The following is a 19,871-nucleotide window of genomic DNA, read 5'->3' on the forward strand; positions in this document are numbered from 1 at the left end:
AGTACCATTTCAGCAGTAAATGACCATGATTTATTGACAATATGTTTCTTTTAGTTTATATTTTAGATGTCTAGGTCAACCAAGGGCCTTATTAGAGAGTGGATTGGTGCCAGCCTTCTGAGGACAGATCCAACAGAGAACTGTCTGACAAAAGGCCAGAAGCAGGGAGGGCGTTAGATCAAGAGGGGAGAAGAACACAGCAGGAAGGGCACTGATGGAAGTTATGTCAGGAAGTAGAGGAGGTTCAATCTGAGCAGGGGGCAGGGGTATGAAAGCAGGGGTGGGTTCAAAAGTTGAATCAGCCTTTTCATGGTTCACACAATATTGACTTAGTGATTTTGTGTTATCTAACAAACTGCTACAATTCAGAAATGGTTTGCTCATCACTTTTCACCACTGCTGAGTTACCTCAGTTGGTACTTTGGACTTAATTTTTTTTTCCCCCTGTCTTTAACTGCCAGTATTTTTACCCTGTTTTCTTCTTATTTTGACAACAAAATTAAGATTGCATCCCACCCCTCTAACTTTCACTCCAATCCTTACAGGGTGAGATTTATCATGTTGAAATTATTTGCAAGAACTAGTTACTCTTGTTACAGCAACTTTCTTGACATCAATTAATACAGCTCATACTGGATTTAAAAATAGCCCTAAATTTGTTGCTTATTAAATTTGGTACTTTTGTTAATTTATACCCTGTTTGAAAAAATGAGTCTGTAGTATGTACTGCACAGTCATATACTATATGTATATTTCTGTATGTTTTGGCCTGCCTGTATATTTGTTGGAAAGATAGAAATCCAGATGTTCTCTTTCCAGTATGTAAGAACAGTAACAAATGTCTACCATTTGATTTAATAGCTAAATCCTCTGTTACTAATAGGTCATCTTTTTTTTTATTGAATCTTTCTCTGCAGGCATCAATGTTTTTCCAGAACTTTCTGAAATGTGATGGAACTACATTTTTAAATGCCTCTTTGCTTCATTTATACATATGTATGTATTTGTCTAGAGTTCCACCGACTCACTTTTGGTGATTGTTTTGATCACAACCTGACTGAGCTATATCTGAGAAAAAGCAGGAAAGAATTTCTGAGTCATAAACTGCTATCACACATATGGATGCTGAGTTGAGGGAAAAATTAATCATTTTCATTCTTTTAGAATGTAAACGGATTATTCTGTCTGAAGATCTATGTGCACAATTTAATGTACTCACCCATTGTTCCAGAGGCGAGATAATAGATATAAAAAGCAGACTTTGGGTTGGGAAATATTTGAGTGAAAATCACACTTAGGAGCTATGTGACATTTTTTTAAGGCAAGTTTCTAATCTATATAAGCCCTAGTATTTTTTTAAGTGATAATATGGCAGTAACATTTTACTACAAAATGTATTTTGTGGATTAGAAATAGTATATGGAAACTTCTTGGCAATTAGCAGCATTATTATAGCTAGTATTATTTACATCGAAATGATTAGGTAACAGTAGAATGCTCTAAGAGTAATATTCTCAAGAGAAAACTGTAAGTTCATAAGATGTAACCATTTTCTTTGATTCTATTACAACATCAAAAATTCATATGGCCTCTATTTAGCAATAAATCATTAGTGATTTGTTATTGCCTGAGACAAGGTCACTTCTTTTCTTTGATTTTTGAGAAGTACCAAAACCAGTAAATGACTGTAAGGTGACAGCGTGAGACACTAACACATGGAAAGAATAGAGCAAAGAAGGCGTAATCATTGCTCATGCTGTGCAACTCTTGGAAATTCCATCCCTAAGATATGAGCATTTCTTTGGCATGAAACCTGAGTAATGATGCCAATAGCAGAAGGAAAGCCCATGTTAAATATTCTGTGGCCAATGTGTCCGGAGATTCTGAAATCATCTCGGATTCTATTGCAATCCATCTTATAAATATAAGCATTATTGATATTTATCTCAGCAGTGAAAAATTTAGGTGTGGTAAACCTCAATTATCTGATTTGATAATGCTTAGAGAATTTGGGGAAATCGATCATCCAATGACAAGTTGAAATCCCAGTGCTCTTGCATCTGTCTTAATATATTTCTCTGTGAAGCTTGAACTGGAGCTCTTGTTTTAGGTTTCATCAATCTACAGACACTGCTTTGATTGCTTGAATCATTTGAAATATATCTTCTCTTAATTAGATAATCATTCAATCAAGAGGAAATTTACAAGACCATTCATATAATGATCTGTATCCCAGTATATCATCTAAACCATTGAGTCCAATACTTGTTCACATATGGAGAAACTTTTTTAAAATGAAAATTATTCATAGACATCTAAAGTATATTATTATTGATGACTATATTGACAAAATACCTAGTAGAAGAAACATGCTATAAATTCAATAACATTTTTAGTGAGTTTGTGTTAATCATGCTAAATTTACAATGCATTTTAAAAGGAACACGTGAGTTAAACATATTTATTCACTAAAGACAACATTTATTTTACATATGAATCCATATGCTGCAGGTATGATCTTACCTTGTACTTGATGGCAGAAATTAGCTTGAAGTTATTTTTTAAATACTTTAAATAGATCTTTATTTTGTTTATACATATATGATTTAATAAAAACTCTTTCTAAAGATTATTGAAACTAAATAAGCTGTTCCTTATATACATATTAATAAATAGACAGGAAACAATAAGCTATACATTATAAGTAGATTTATTGAGATTATGTGAATAAGCACTTATAGAAAATTTTTAACCAAACAAATAAGCTGTTCTTAGAAATGTATTAACAAATGAACAATAAATAATAAGACACATATTGGAAGTAGATTTCTTGAAATTATAAGAATTTATTTAAGAATTTTTAGTGAGTTTGTGTTAATCACACTAAATTCTCATGTTGTTTTTAGGATATTTTCTGCCCATTCTTACAATAATTGTATTATATTCATGAATGTTTCCCAAATTCCCATTAAATTATGTGTACTGAAGTATTCCCTGTAAATTTATGAATGTTTTTCATTAAGACAGTCATAGCAATGATGTAGTAAGTGCTGCCTTAATGACATTAAAAATGTTACTTTTTCAAAATTACTTAGATGAGACCACGAAGTACAGCTGTGAACAATATTATTTTTTAAACAACATGCATATTTTTAAAGGAGGTATTTTGATTATATAGGGAAAATATTTGAAAATTTCTTAACACTATTGCAACCAAATAAGCTTTTCTGTGGATTACTTTGACACATTTATTTAGTACTTGTTGAATATATATACCCTTTACTGTTAATCAAAGATGACTTCAATATCTTAGATTTGAAATACTAAAATGAACTTAGAAGTTCATTGGATTAGACAAAGGGGATGAAGGGAAGGGAGTGGAGAGGGGATTAGGAAAGATAGTAGAATGAATTAGAGATAACTTTCCTATGTTCATATATGAATACACGATCAGTGTAACTCCGTATCATGCATTACCAGAGGAATTAGGAGAACTTATATTCTATGTATGTGGCATAAACTCTACTGTCATGTATATCTAAAAAAATAAAAATAAAAAATTTTTAAAAAGTGAAATACTAAAATGTTCAGGAAAAATTCAAGCAACCAGAGAAGCCTTTGAGATCAAACTGAGAATCTTTTATCCATTGTTTTGTCTGTTTAGGTAAGTTTGGAAAATGTGGTTCATTTTTTTTATACACAATATCTATTATAATAAATAGACTATCCCAATCCCATACACCATGTGATAGTGTACAAGTCCCTTCTAAATATTGTATCTGGGCTACAGTGACATCTATGTTCAAAGCAAACTAAAAAATTAACAAAGCCAGAACTGTAAAACTGTCAAGATATCACCAGGATGCCTAGGATTTGCTTTGCAAATGTTAGATTAAAAGAGTTGTGCTTCTAATACACAAGTTATTCTACTAAGACATGCCTGTGTTCTGATACTTTGAAAGACACACACCCACACATTCCTTGTTCAACTAATTATTTCTCAATTGCAGATGAGGCTAAACTTCCTTATGGTATAAAATATGAAGAAAATGTGATCTTCTTACTATACTAGTAGGCACTATATTTTCACATTAGTATTTCTTCCTACTTTAAAATTTCTACTGCTACATTATGAAATGATTCAAATCTTCATTCAGAAAGATTGTTTTATTTATTTTTTTTTATTTTAGATACCTAGAGTTATTTTGTTTTGGGTATTTACCTTGGTGGATTTTGTACTTTAATTCAATTAAAACTTTTGAATTTTAATTGGTGAAACTAAACAGCTTAACCACTGTGGGTATAAATGTTCATGCTATTATTACATTGGCCTAATGGTCAGACTTTCTCCTATCCTCTGTATTTTTTTGTTCTTGCTATTCTATTTAATATGTCTGTCATGTGCACACTTGAAAATTAATGTATACTGTGTATATGTGTTAAGAAGATTAGGAAAATATGGGTCTGCAGACACATGCTAGTAATATTATAACTTATACAATTATATGGTGTTATTAGAACAGCTGTTAATTTAGTAAACATTACTGATTATCATTCTTATATATTTTTCTTTAATTTAGGTTGTTTCAAAATTATTGCTGCTTCTTTAAAACTAACGTAAAAATACTCAAAGTGTTTTCTGTAAAATTTAGTGCTCAGTGTTTTAATCCTATTTAGCAAGCTGACTGGGAAATACTGAGTGAAGAATATATTTATGATGCATAGAGAACTTCAAAAGGTGTAGTTTACCAAATGACTTGGAGGTGTGATATGGAACTGGTTGTCCTTCTCAGCTCTCGAACCTGGAGACCAAGATACTGCTGATCTATTTCCTTCAGCAACAAGGTACCTGTTGGGTGCCTTGTGACCCTTGCAGGTGAGGAGCAATGTGAGGGCAGCTGGCCCTCTCTGCTATATGTGGTGTCTTAGCACAGCCAGGAGACCCTCTCTCACACAGGTATTTACATTAAAGTATGAGGCATTAGTTTTCTCTACAGTCAGTTCTGTCCAGGAACTCTAAATTTTCTGAGAGTATATCAAAGACTGCTCCCCATGCATATACTTTCTGATTCAGTACATCTGGGTTGAGGTCCAAGAATTTGTAATTTCTAAGGAGATCCCAAGTTACTGATGCTACTGGTGGGGAAGAGCACTGTGAGAACCTCTGCCTCATAGGATCTGGCATGGCCATAGGTTGCAACTCCAGTTAGCCTTAAATTGTCCTGTTTTAGGGTCCTGATGTATATTGGTGAAGTTGTAGATGTCCTTTTCAAAAGAGCACTTGCAGAACAAAGATGTGCAATCTCTTGATTCCTAGAACCTCACCCTGACATGCCATTATCCTTTGTTCCTGTGTGTGTTGAATAAAGCTGTGTCAGTGACCAGCTGTTGCAATTCCTAAAACTTTTTCTTTGCATTTTCATTTCTGTCTCTGTTTGTCACTTTAAGGCAGCATTGGTGAGCAGTTTAGATCCCTGTCACAGTTCTATTGGTTTTCATGAAGAACTGTTATTTTGATAAACTTCCTGCAAAAAAGCTGTAAAAACTAGATAACATAAGTTTTTTCAGATGAGTAAATGGAAATATAATATTCTAGGAAGTGATTAAATTACCAAATATTAATCAGTTTGATAAGAATAGTGCTAATTTTTAAAAATAGTAGGAGTGCATATATATGTATGCAATTAATTAACTGAAAAAAGAATAATAAAAAGATTATAAATGAGAAAAATAAGGAAAATAACGTGGGTGAAAAACAAAGAAAATGGTAAAATAAAAGATAAAATCCAACTACATACTGCTTATATGACATAAACTATTGAAGATAGAAAAAGCACTGAATATTTTTCATGTGAACAATAACAAAAAATAGTTTATACACATGATTTGTACTTCCATACAAAAAATTGAATAATATTTCAGGGGAAATAGGTTGACTAGAGATAAGTTTGAACACTTTTAATTATAACAATGTTCTCGCAATGCTATAACAACTACATATTTGTATTCTTAACAGTACAGCTTCAAACGAAATAAAGAAAAATTTGACAAAATCATGAACTAATATCCATAAATCCACAATTCTAAATAGAGATTCAATAGATGTCTTCAGGATACACTAGGTAATAAATAATAGGTAGGAAGCTACCACCAGCAACAATGGTAGAGTAAGTACCTCCATATATTCTTTATTCTAGAAAATTATTAAGAACACTGGAAAAAATTGTAAGAATAAACTTTTTCAGTTCATTGCAAATTAACCAAAGACCTGTAGCAATCTGGGGATCATATATTCAAGAAAGACAGATGAAATTCAGTAAGACCAAAAATGTAGTTGCATTTTTAAGAGTAATAATAGTGATGATTTACTGAGCACTTAGGAGGTCCTAAATATTTGCTAAACACTTTATATTCACAGTATACACAATAGCCCCAGGAAATCACAGTAGATTCATTTTTAAATTTTAGATTGAAAATTTGCTGAATAGAAAATTTTTTCTACCCTATAAAAGCTTAACATTATAGACTAACAATACAATTATACAATTAACCCTTGGTTTATAGAACTATTTTCTGATAATATACACATACTGATAAATGACAAGTTTTAAGACTGTTTCCTTTTTATGTTTAAAGGTAAAATTAAGTTGTTGTTTTTTTTTAACACAACAGTCCATCCTTCATTGCTACTATAGAATATATTAGCAATCTTTCTAACAGAAATCTATTTAAACCCCATTCTAAATCCAGGCTCTTCTTCTTATTGTGCTGCTTTGTGGGTGTGGGCACGAATATCATCAAAAGCAATACTCTACTGTACTGAAATACCTAACACTGACTGACTCTCACAAATATAGATTGCTTCCAAACATTATTAGTATATTACCTGCTATCAATGTTAGATGTATTAGGACCCTCTTTTTGGTAACTATGATTCTTGGAATTCTGGATAATTTAAAAAGTGTAGACCAGGTTGGTTAAAGAAAGAGTTCTTATAACTCTCAGCAGGACAACATGGGAACTAGAATATTGGTATTCCTGACGAATTCTCTGGAGGATATTATAAAAATGTTCATATACATTTAAGAGAAAATTCCAGCATCCACTACTGTATCTTGAAACTCTTGCTTATTTCTACCAAACTACCATTACCAAAACCAAGAGTATTATCAAAGAGGAATAAGCCTGCTTCTATATCCATCGCCCTCCATTTCCAAGATGTTTGTCCTGGCAATTCTCCAATCTTATCTTTATAAGCTTTCAGCATTTTGTGACCATCAGTATAACATCTTGGCACCAAGTGTTCTAATTGCCCAGCATCAATATTTCAGATAAATAGTAGCAATCTCTATACTTCACACCAAATAAGGAAAAGGTGACAAAAATTCTAAGACAAATAGAAGCATAGGTTATCACCAAGTTCTATGTTTAAGATATCAAACATGCAAGGTGAACAGAAAGCTGTAACATTGACTGATCCTGGAGAAATATGGGGAAAAATATGAAACGCTTAACAGGGAGATAACAGTTCTATTTTATAATGGAATCCCCTCCACACTTATTTGTAGTTACTTTCATATAAATGATATTCAAGTGATATTAAAGTGCTTCTGTCAAAATTTAGCAACTCCGGGGCTGGGGATGTGGCTCAAGCGGTAGTGCGCTCGCCTGGCATGCGTGCGGCCTGGGTTTGATCCTCAGCACCACATACAAACAGAGATGTTGTGTCCGCCAATAAGTAAAATAAAATAAATATTAAAAAATTCTCTCTCTCTCTCTCTCTCTCTCTCTCTCTCTCTCTCTCACTCTCTTTAAAAAAAAAATTTTAGCAACTCCTTTAAGCCTTCCTACTGTTCATCATCAAATTAGGATATTCATTCCAACCATAATTTCTCAGACATCTGTACCTGATGAATGTTTGCAAGGCACAGGTTCTTCATAGTTAATAGTCTTATTAACTTTTCCTTCTGAAATTATCCTGATTATTTTGTGGATACTAGAATTATTTGGACCATTTAAAACTGGGTGGTTATTTTCAATTAAGTCACAGAGAAAACTCAAGGGTGTGAATAGCTTTCCTTTCTTTCTTAGTGCAGTAGAAACCATGATAACCAGTATGGAAGAACTTCATCTTCATTTACATAGTTAGGCTTAGACATCAAAACTCTTTCCTATTGCTGAATACAGTTCTCTGTAGCAATGACACTTTTTTAAAAAATTTACACATTTTAGTAACTTTTACCAATAGTAAAACAGCTTCTAAACATAAAAAATGATAATCATCTCCACCAAACTGTTCCACAACATCCACTCCATAAACAGCAGCTTGCCTGACTTCAGTGTCATTATCTCCCATGTGTAGTAGCATTGGCCACTGAAAATATTCTACATGTTTAAATGAGGTTGGACTGCAGTGCTCTATGATATCATCAAATATGTACAGACCCCACTGTCTGGCTATGATCTACTTGAACATATTAATGGAAGTAACTGTACAACTCATGGTAAAGTCTTTTCCTTATAAGTACTAAAGAATCAGTGCAAAATATCTGATACTTCGGTCAGAATATAAACGTCACATTCATCCTCATCTTGCAGAGACACCCCAACCCGTTGGTCATAGTTTTCTTCTTGTCACTTAACCAGTCATAATTCTTGGTTTTTAAAATGTCTTTCCCATTTTGCTTTTAGTATTTCTCCCAGTTCTTCCAAGTGCTTCTCATTAAAGCAACCATCTCCCATTACGTCAATGGACTTAGCAAAAGAATTCATTAGTTCTAAGAGTGCCTCTGTCTGGGATTCAGTTCCTATAGTCTTAAATGCGGTTCACATATAAACTGCCACTTCTGTGAATGATACTCTGGGACACGAATTCTTGAACATTCTAAGAGAATAGGCATGGACTCTGCCACTGCCCCTCAAACACTGTCATGGAAATAAAATTTCAGAACCACCAATTTCACAACTTGTTCTGTATATTCCACAAATTCTTAACTCCTTAGCATAGTAAACCAACATTTGGCAAGCAGTTGATTTTGTGTAAAGTCCTGAGTTTTAATTTCAAAACTTTGCTGGTCTTCAAGATTTACAAATTGCCATTCATTGTCATCATTCATGTTCTGTACATCTTGTGTGTCTAAGAGAGCAACATTAGGTTTAGCTGAAACAGTCTTTTTAATAAGAGGATCAATAACCAGTGGAAGGTACTGTTGGAAATTTCTTCCAAGAATTTCACACATTCTAACCCATGCTGAATCCATGTAAGAGGTCTGAGGGTCAACACCCTTGAAATTATTCAAATCTGATTTTTGTCCTTAACAATAGCTGCATCACATTTGATGCATTTTGCATAATTTTTTTCTTCCCAGTGGCAATATCAACATGGATAATCCACTCAATAGTTTTTCCTCTCAGACGCTTGAGTTCCTTCTGAACAGCAAACTCAACAATGTGCTTTAGTGAGAGCATAAATATATCACAAATTTTCTTCTAATTTATCTGCAACTGAGGCAATTGTTGTCACAAGCTGTCCCAAGGCTAACTTAGGTCCATTTGGAGTTGACTATTGAAGTTTAATCACCAATATGGAATGTAGATCTTTCACCATACTATCCTAATATAGAACTAGCAATGAGTTGGGGCAGTCTTCAATAAAAATAATAAAAGGAGAAACTGCATGAGATTACACACACTAATTACCTTGATCTTCCATGGTGTGCAACAAAACTGCAATCACTGTTTCATGGAATTTCTTTTGGAAACTAGGTGCAAAATCTGTAGCCAGATGTAATACAGGCTGCAGCCCTCACACCTGGATGAGGATGGGGAATGTCTTCATAGATTTCTTCCACTTGTATCTGTGCCATACAGCTTGTGTAGATCAAATGTTACAGAAGCTGGTAGAACTCTTGCTTTTCCGACATAGTCATCAGCCCCCCTGCAGACCCAGCTGCTGCCATTGTGTCCTGTCAAAACTGCCATTTGTGGCATTTTAATTTGCCTATAACCACATTTCCTCATTAACTGTGAGGCATGCTTGAAAAACAATAGTCCATAATCATGATGAACCCTGAAAATCTGGCAGCAACTGGAGAGGCCAGAGAAGAGATAGAAGCCCTTCAAAACCTTAATCCCAGAAAAGTGTCAATCTTTGACCTGTTGGTTGTTCTTTAAAAGGTTCAACTAGGAAGGTTATTTTCATGTTACACAACTCAGTCCACCAAGTGCAAATCCTTTTCCCTGGAGATGTTTTTGAAAATAATAAGAGGCAATTAGTTGAACTTGGCAGTTCCTGAAAACTGCAGATAACAGTTGGGGCATGTAATAGGCTAACCAAAAAATATAAGAAGAGGGTACATTTTCCAACTCAACGCATGGTGCCAATATTACCCCATACAGATGAAGCTATCACAGGTATCACAAGGTAAAAAACTATACATCAACATCTTTATGAAAATAGATTCAATAATTCTCCACCATTAGCAAACTGAGTCCTACACCATCTAAAAAGTGTTACACGGCACACTGAAGTAGACTTTATCCCAGTAAAGCAGGTTGATTCTGCATTCAAAGCAACACATTCAGGTGCTGTAAATTTTGCCAATGTAGTATCAATCCATTTAATATATCAAATTCATAAGATAAATAAAAAACCCACATAATCATTTTGATAAAAATTATCAAAAGGAATAGAAATAGAAAAGAATATCTTCAAATTAATAAAGTTCATCATCTGTGAAATTAGTAAGAAAGAAAGAAAATATATCCAATTGGAATGGAATAAATACAATTACCATTATTTGCTGATGATATAATCTTGTATACAAAAATTTTTTAAGAAAATCACACACACACACACACACACACACACACACAAAAAAAAAAAAAACCCACAAAAAACAAACAAAAAAAAAACCATGAGAGTAAATAAATGTGTTTGGCAATTGTTATAGTTTGGAAATGAGATATTTCCCCAAAAGCTCATGTATGAGACAATGCAAGAAAGTTTAGAAGTGAAATGACTAGGTTATGAGATACTTAACTAATCAGTGCATTAATCCACTTGAATGGGTTAACTGGTAACTATAGGCAGGTATGGTGTGGCTAGTTGACATAGGTGTGGTGAGAGCATGTCTTTGGGGGTCTATATTTTGTTCCTGGTGAATGGAACTGGATCTCTTTGCTTCCTGATTGCCATGTCCTGAATCACTTTCCTTTTTTACTCCCTTGCTCCATAGTGTTCTGCCTCTCTCCAGCCCAAACCAGCAGAATTGGCTGTGTATGGACTGAGACCTCTGAAACCATGAGCCCCAGATAAACATTTCTCCTCTACATTGTTCTTGTCAAGTCTTTTTGTCACAGTGACAAAAAAAGCTAACTAATATAGATTACAAAAAGATATATTAGCAATATACAAAAATCCATAGTATTTCTATTTACTAGCAATGAAAAATCAAAAAATTAAGAAAATAAGTTATAATAATAACAATAAGAATAAAATACATAATAATAGAGTTAAAAAGTGTTTGATTTGTATACTGAAAACTACAAACTGCATTTGGAATAATTAAAGAAAATCTAAATGAATTGAAAGACGTTTTATGTTCGTGGATGGAAGACAATGTTGTTAAGATGGCAATACTACCTAGATTTTCCTGCAGATTTTTCTTAATTAGATCAAATTCCCTATTCTCTGTTTTTGTAGAAATTGGCAAACTGAGCTTAAAATGAATACGTAAATACAAGGGACTCTGAGCAGTCAATAGTCTTGACAAAAAAAAATAGCAAAGTAAGAGGACTTCTGAATTTTAAAATTTACTCAATCTTGTTGTAGCTCTAATTTTGTGATATTGAAGTAATGGTAGAGATAGTAACTAATGGAAATAATTTGAGAGTTCAGAAATAAACCCACACATGTATAGTCAACTGATTTTCAACAATACCAAGACAATTTTAATAAACGATAGAGAAACAATTGAACACCCACATGCAAAAAGTAAATTTGGTTTTCTACCTTATATGATACAAAAAAATAAGTTAAAAGGCATGGAATATGTAAATACAGCAGCAAAATCTGTAAAACTCTTAGAATGAAACATAGGTAAAATGTTTACAATCTTTGCTCTAAAATTGTTTTCTTCATATTGCATCTAAAGAACAAGCAACCTAAGGGAAAATAAATAAATAAACTGGGCTTCACTAGAGTTTAAAATTTTTATGAAGGACTCTAACAAGGAAATAAAAAAAAAACACTCTTAATTATTGAATTACTATTATAATTCAGTAAAAAACCCAGAAATAACTCATTTGAAAAGTAAATGACTGATAATTTCCTAAAATTAATAGAAATGAAAATTGGAACAATAACGTCATGCCATGTCATGTCTTTAGTAAGACAGAAAATACAGATAATCATATGTGTTGGAGAGAATGTAGAGAGACTAAAACTTTTGTACATAGCACATAGGAAAGAAAAATAGTGCAATTGCTTCAGGAAATAGTTTGACAGCCTACAAAGAGCAAATCATGAGTTTTCATACATTTCACTTCTAGGTATATGTACAAGAGAACTGCAAACATATACACAAAAACTTTTGCTTGAATGTTCATGACAGCATTATTCCTAATACCCCCACATGGAAAAAACTTAAATGTCCATTAACTGATGAGTAAATAAAGAAAATATGGTATACACAAACAAGATGCCAGTATTCATCCATAAAAAGCAATGAAATACCAATTTTTGCCACAAACTACATGGGTGACCCTTGAATATTATGCTAAAATGTCACAAAAGCTACATATTATATTATTTCAATTATATGGAATGTCCAGAATAATCAACTCCACAGAGACAGGAAATAAATTAGTGTGTGCGAAGATAGGAGGGAGGTGGAAATGGAGAGAAATTTATTCTAAAGCCTAATGCATCTAATTAGTAATGATAATTACACAAATATACCGAAACCCACCAAATTACACACTTTAAATGGATGAACTTTATGGTTTGTAAATTATATCTCAATAGAAACTTCAAGATTTGGACGAAATGTTGTTACATATTTGTACAAATTCATCCTATGCTGTACCATAAAACATATTTCACCAGATCTCAAATTATTTCAAAATATGTTCTATTATTAATCTAGGAATGACAAATAGATAACTAGAAAAGTCCAATTGTTTTGAAATTAAGAGTCTTTTAAAAATCTTTGGCATAAGAAGAGATCAGTGGAAAGAGAAAAAATATTTTTGTTTAAAGTGAAACTGCTAATTATATATCAAAACTTGTTGATTATAATAAAAGTCATCATGATTACAGGCAAAGTTAGTAGCTAGCCTGGCATGGTGGTGCATGCCTGTACTTGCAGCAGTTAAGAAGTCTGAGATAGGAGGATCACAAGTTCAAAGCCAACCTCAGCAACTTGGCAAGGCCCTAAGCAACTTAGAAACTGTCACAAACAAACAAACAAACAAACAAACAAATAAATAGGGTTGGGGATGTGGCTCCATGATTAAACCCCTCTGGGTTCAATCCCTGGTACAAAAAAATAAAAAAAAAATACAAGTTGTAAATGGAGAAACAGAAGTGATGAAATCAAAGAGCCTATCTCTTGCTCCAAGATATTAGAAATGTGAAGAAACTTAAATAAAATATGTAAAAGAAACAAACAACAAAAACAGGATTTTAAAATATAAAAAAAAGTCCAGCTGAGGAGCTGATCAATAAAATCACAAGATAACTGTGAAGAGATTACTGACATTGATACAACTCTGCAGAGATTTATACAGGGTTGAGGGGGAATGTGTGTTATGTATCAAGAGCATACATTTAAAAAATGTTACAAATGAATATGTCAATAATACTTCATTATCTAGATGAAATGGACAAATTTCTGGAAAAGTGAAACCTAAAAAATCTTCACAAATGAAATAGAAACTGTGAATACTTTGTTTATTAAAGAAACTGAATACATAATTTGAAGGTCCCCCCCAACACACACACACACACACACACACACACACACACACACACACACACACACATATTTGGTACAGCTTGTACATTCTGCAAAACAGTAAGGGAAGACATACATCAATCCTACACAAGCCCTCCTGAAGGAAAGGTTGAGGACTTGACTGGATGCTAATTAGCTGTCATATTTTTTGTACTCAAACTTGGCAAGGACGTTACAGAGAAAAAGTAAGTACTGACTAATTCACAAATAAGCATACATGCTGAATAGTAGCAGAATAGTACCAATACATATAAAGTATTGTATATGTATATAATACTAATACAATATAGATAGTACTAAGACAATATATTAGGACACTGAATCTGAAGTAGTACTATGTATCAAGTTTATTCCAGAAATGTTAAGATTAGCTAACAATAAAAAAAAACTATATATTTCACTGCATTTACAGAATGAATGAGAAACAGTATATAGTCATTTTTCAGAAACTTTAAAATTTTTTGTTATTTGTTCAATAAATCCGCAAAGTTCCACTTTCCTCACCATCATTGAGGCTTCAGGGTGTCATGTAAACACTCTAATGAAAACATGTCAAAACTTGAGGACATTCCTCTTTAGGAAAACCTACTAACAGCAGGACCCTTTGAATTATATCCTGTAGATCAATCTGACATTACTTTTTCAGCTGTTCCTCCTGAGGTCTTTCTGAAGCTATAAAGAAAAGGAAACAAGAATTCTTTTATGACTATCATAATTGCTGAAATGAAATCATATGGTATTTCTGTACTCATCTCTGCTTCTTAAAATGCCTTTAGAAAAGGAATGAAAAGTTTTCTGTGCCAGCGTTGACTGCAATTCAGAAATGACATCTTCCTATTTTGAATTCCTTTTTGTTGCAGTGATTTGAGGGACAAAATACAGCCCATCTTAATATCTGCTTTTTGAGTGACTACTCACTTTAGTTTTTTTAAAAACAATCTTATATTCAAGTACAGTATGTTATAATAATTTAGTCATACCACAATGAACTTTTTATTTTGAATCAGTTGCATATTTTTTCTCTAAATTATTTTAGACATTATTAAATGTAACAATATGTTCTAAGTTATATAAAGCTGGTGTTAAAAAAACCAACTGGAATAATAATGTTAACATCTATTTTGACAAAATAATATTCCTATTCTTTATAAAATCTATGGGAAATTTATACAGTTTAACGAAAACCATTAGCAGAAAACATATCTATAATTTACAAGGAGGTAATTATCCATTTTTATCTTTTTATCAAGCTAGACAAAACTTGACCAAAATCTGTAGTGCTAATTGCTTAATTTTCCTGAGATGTCAATTTATCACTTGTAAAATTGTGGCAAGATTACTGTCTTATAGAAATCATTTGAGGCTTCATTGAGATAACGTGAACATTGTCTGGATGGTGCTTAGCATTTAATATGCACAATCAAATTTGAATTGTTTTCACTTCTTTCTTGTACCAGACAATTTCATTTTTGGGTGCCATTTACAGATCCCAGGAAAGAGAATGCCTTAATTGATGTAATTGAATCAGGTTTATACCTTTAACCTAATATGAACAATTTTATAGGTATGGACAAGTTTCAATAAAAAATGATTTTAAAAACTTTATCACAGAACTACTAGTGCCAACTGGTAGTTTACTGAATTACAACACATATAAACTTAGGTTTACAATTACACATTAGTTGTACATAAGATGATAGGAGGAAGGGAGGAGGTGGGTGGATGATGTTAAAGGGAATCAAAGGCTTTGATATGGTGGGCCATACAAGTCCCAGGGTATAGAGATGGCATTCTTGGTTTCTGAGACATCTGCTCTCAGACTGTTTCCATTGGCCGTACCCTGAGAGTCTGTTACATTATTTGGCATGTCCTTCTTAGATTAGCTGGCTTTCATGCGCTCTATTCATAACAATCAAATTATTTTGGGCTTTCAAGATGTCTGTATTTTTATTGCTTTTTAATTTCTGTTATTTGGAGCAGCAAATAATGTTTTCCAAAGTATTAAGTTGCACCATAATTTTTATGAATATTGACTTTTAAATAGACTCTCAGGTCAGTTAATAGTTTTACTCACATTATGTAGTATAGTGGGAAACTGACATTGTTTTACCTTAAAAAATGTTAGTGGATTTATCATATATTGGATGTGGAAGAAAAAAAGAGAATATAAACATTATTTAAGCCAAGGGAGGAAAACTGATAAAAATAGCTGGTCCAGTAATTTAATGGATTATGCACAAAATACCAAAGTCCTACATTTTATTGCATATTTATATTTATCATTTAGGTTGATTTTGGACAATTAAAAAATAAAGCTAATTTAAAGATAAGGTCATTTATTCAATAATGTCAGTGAAGATTATGGTTTCTTTCTTCTGTTTTAACTTAATCATCTCCCTGTATTGACATAGTCCTTTGTCCTATCTTTTCATGCAGTGGAGATCCATTATGTCCAAAACACAAATTATTGTTATCTATCTTGGATTGTTTCTTTGTTCTTGAATTTAGGCTTCTTCAAAGCACCCCTCCCCCTGCACAATTCCTTTTAAGTCTCATTAGGTTTGTTTTGGGTAACCTGGTACATTCCAAAAAGTATGTCTATTAATTCTTCCTTTTTTATTCTTAAACATACCCACATTTCAATGATAAATTATATGCTTTCTCTTGGTTTGGGTCAAATGCCTATCAATCAATTTTATTATTAGGTGAATTCCAATTTTTTTGTGCTATTTTGATGTAGATAACGAAAACATTAGCAACTTCTCTATTTTTTCCTGAATTTAAAAATTACTTCTAAAGATATTCTAAATATTTTGTTTTCTTTTAGAGTTAGACCAACTGACCCAGCAACTTATGATCCAAACTGCTAAAACAACTTTTGACCATCTGACAGAAGTAAGCAAAATTTTCAAATCATACTAAACATCATTATTCATGGTAATTTAACATAAGCAACCATTTATTGCATTTTAATATCTATAGCCTTCCTATTAAAGTGACTTTAATATTATTCACTCTGTAAGAAACAACACAACAGGAAATTTGTAAAAAAAATTTTTATGATTTTTCTTATTTCAGTTTTAGCATGTCCATTTTATGTGAATAAAATATTACTCATAGTTGTAATAAATATGCCTTGTTCCAATATTTATAATGTGCATAGAGGACCCATATGCCTTAGTCTATACTAGAATATTAAATATTTTATGCAAGGATTGTGATTAAAACTTTCAACAAGTTTATGATACAATGAAAAATAGGAAGAACTTTCAAGTCAAGAGCATTCTAAAGTGGTTATAGAAACACAGATGTCCTGAGGGCATTATTTTTATGAAAAGATGGCAGAACTAAATGGCTGAAACATTCCTAAAGTCACCCGTGTGGAATTGGTGTTAAAAGGTGTCACTGTGAATTGTGACAGAAGTCAAAGGGAGAAGGAAATGGACTGGAAGTTTAGCTAAATAGTGTCATTAAAGGCCAGCAATACCTAGAGAGAGGGAAATTTAAAGACTGATTAGGTGATAGTGTGGTGCTAAATGCCAACTCTTCCTTCTGCCTCCCAACAAAATCCATAGTGAGATTCATATGACTGTCTCTGATGCTTTCAGTGTTTCCTTATGGTTGAATTTGAACACATGTTGAGTCTTCCTTTAGGACCAAAGTGTGGTGAGAAGAGAAGTACCACACCCCTTGAAAGAGGCAACATCTGGGTTATGTTTTGAGAACTCATATGGGATTTGTAAATGAAGGTGAGGCTCTGAGCTGTATTTTGGATTAAATCAAAATGACGAAAATGAGACAAAGTGTTTCCTTACCATGATTTCCAAATGAAACAAGCCATGATGGTAGTTGGAATGCAACCTTATAGAAGAGAGGAACATTATAAGAAACACTTTTGCAAGCCTTGATGCTACTCTGTTAGTTCCAGTAGTAATTGTGTGTTCCCTTAAGTTCCAACTATTGACCTCAGCTGACACAAGTAGAACTTTGCCTGGACAGAGAAGTTAAATCTGGACTTGAGGGAAGATATTTTCTTGTTAGCTTAGTCATCAGACTGGATGTTTTAGTACAATTTTTCACTGCTGTGACCAAAAGACCAGAAAAGAACAATTTAGAGGAGAAAAAGTTTATTTGGTGCTCAGTTTCAGAGTTCTTTGTCCATAGGCAGCCAAATCCACTGGTATGTGCTGAGGTGAAGCAGAACATGATGGTAGAAGTGTGGTGGAGGAAAGCAGCTCAGAATAAAGTCATTGGGAAGCAGTGAGAGACTCGCTCATAAAAGACAAAATATAAACCACAAAAGCATGTCCCCAGGGACCCACCTCCTTCAGCCACACCCTACCTGCCAATCAACCCTCATCAGTGGATTACTGTACTGATCATGTTAAGAAGCTCATAACCCAATCATTTCACTTTCTCATACTGTTTCACACATGAGCTTTTGGGGACCCTTCATATGTAAACCATAACAATGGGATAAGAAGTGCAACTTCAAGGGGAGAGTCTTCTCAATCCCTAACTTGGGAGAGGAGTTTAAGCCAGGGGTCAAGTGAGCCCTGGGTATCACAAGAAAATCTTGGGTGCTGTCTTCTCCTTGAAACTTTTGTTTTATTTTGTTTTGTTTTTGGTGAGGAAGAAGACACATGTTTTTAGACAGAAACAATGTAAGAATGTAATTTGCCAGGATTTGCTGGAACAGGAAACACTTGTAAGGGCTAACTGTCTGGAGCTGCCACTTTCCTGAGAAGAAATCTGGATTATGCTTCCCAGGGGTCCAGGCATAAAGGAGAATGTGAGGTATCCACGGAGCACACACTTGAAAGGCAGCTGATACAGCAAAGTGGAGCAAGGATAAAATCCTAGGTTGGAAATGTATTCAGAGAGAGATTTAGAAGAAAAAAAAAAGATATTTTCAATTAAACTCTTTTAAGTTGTGCTGCAGTGTCAGGTTTGAAGTTAATTCTGTTTTTCCCTTGGAATCGTCAATTGCTCACTGATTTTGATGTGAATAGAACGTTTTCATGTTGAATGGAATAAAGTGCAAACTCCATCTTCCAGTTCTGTGGAAGCAAGAACAGATGTGGCATACTAAGCCAGCCACATCTGTGTCAAATGCAGGAACAGTAGAATGAGACACACTTTATTCTAGCAGCATGTTAATGATCATGTGAGTGTTCGTTTTTAATTCTGCATTTGTCACTATTCTGCTTTGTGAGTTATCGAGCTGTTCTGAATTTTGCCTCCTTCATGGGCATCTATTCTGGTATTTTGCACAAGCTAGCATTATTCTGTTAATTATATTCCGGCAGAGTCAAAATTAAATGAGCAGATCATATGTCTTGATAGCACACGCTTGTTACTTTTATGCATTTTATTTCTGCTGATCAGCATTTTTCCACAGACGTGGAATTACTCTGATGAGTTTATAAAAATGAAGAGTTTCAGACATAGCTCATTTTTGCCCGTATAATAATTAGATCTTTAAATAAAGCCACATTGTTATGTGTGGTGCCACAAACAGCCAGCTTCATGAATAGGACCTCATTTCCCACTCACCTGCTCAAACTGTTTAATTCTCATGCTTTTTGTTTCTACTTTTAAAAATATTGTTTTTCCTTTAATAATTAACTTACAGTCCATCTGGAATGAACTCTCGTCAATGGTCTATTATAATTAGATAAAACTTCAAAAATTAAACCATTGTGGAATTATTGTGAGGATGGATGACTGCAACTATTTTATAAAACAGAGAATATATAGATTCCTACATGCATAGTCACTCAATTGGCCAAAATTACAGTAATGCAGTTCAGTGGTTAGAGAATAATCTTGTCAATAACAGATGGCTGAGAA

General features: G+C 33.2%; 1 protein-coding gene and 1 pseudogene across 1 annotated transcript in view; one reads left to right on the forward strand and one right to left on the reverse strand.

The window, feature by feature from the left end:
- Cnbd1 (cyclic nucleotide binding domain containing 1) overlaps positions 1 to 19,871 on the forward strand; it is a 417,739-nt gene that overhangs the window by 357,830 nt on the left and 40,038 nt on the right. The window contains exon 11 of the mRNA XM_076835771.1: positions 16,846 to 16,913. Coding sequence (XP_076691886.1) covers positions 16,846 to 16,913 — 68 coding nt within the window. The remainder of the gene's footprint in view (positions 1 to 16,845; positions 16,914 to 19,871) is intronic.
- On the reverse strand, positions 9,762 to 9,959 carry LOC143382280 (ran-binding protein 6-like; annotated as a pseudogene).

This window comes from Callospermophilus lateralis, chromosome 16, assembly GCF_048772815.1.
Source record: "Callospermophilus lateralis isolate mCalLat2 chromosome 16, mCalLat2.hap1, whole genome shotgun sequence".
In the NCBI taxonomy this organism is placed as follows: Eukaryota; Metazoa; Chordata; class Mammalia; order Rodentia; family Sciuridae; genus Callospermophilus; species Callospermophilus lateralis.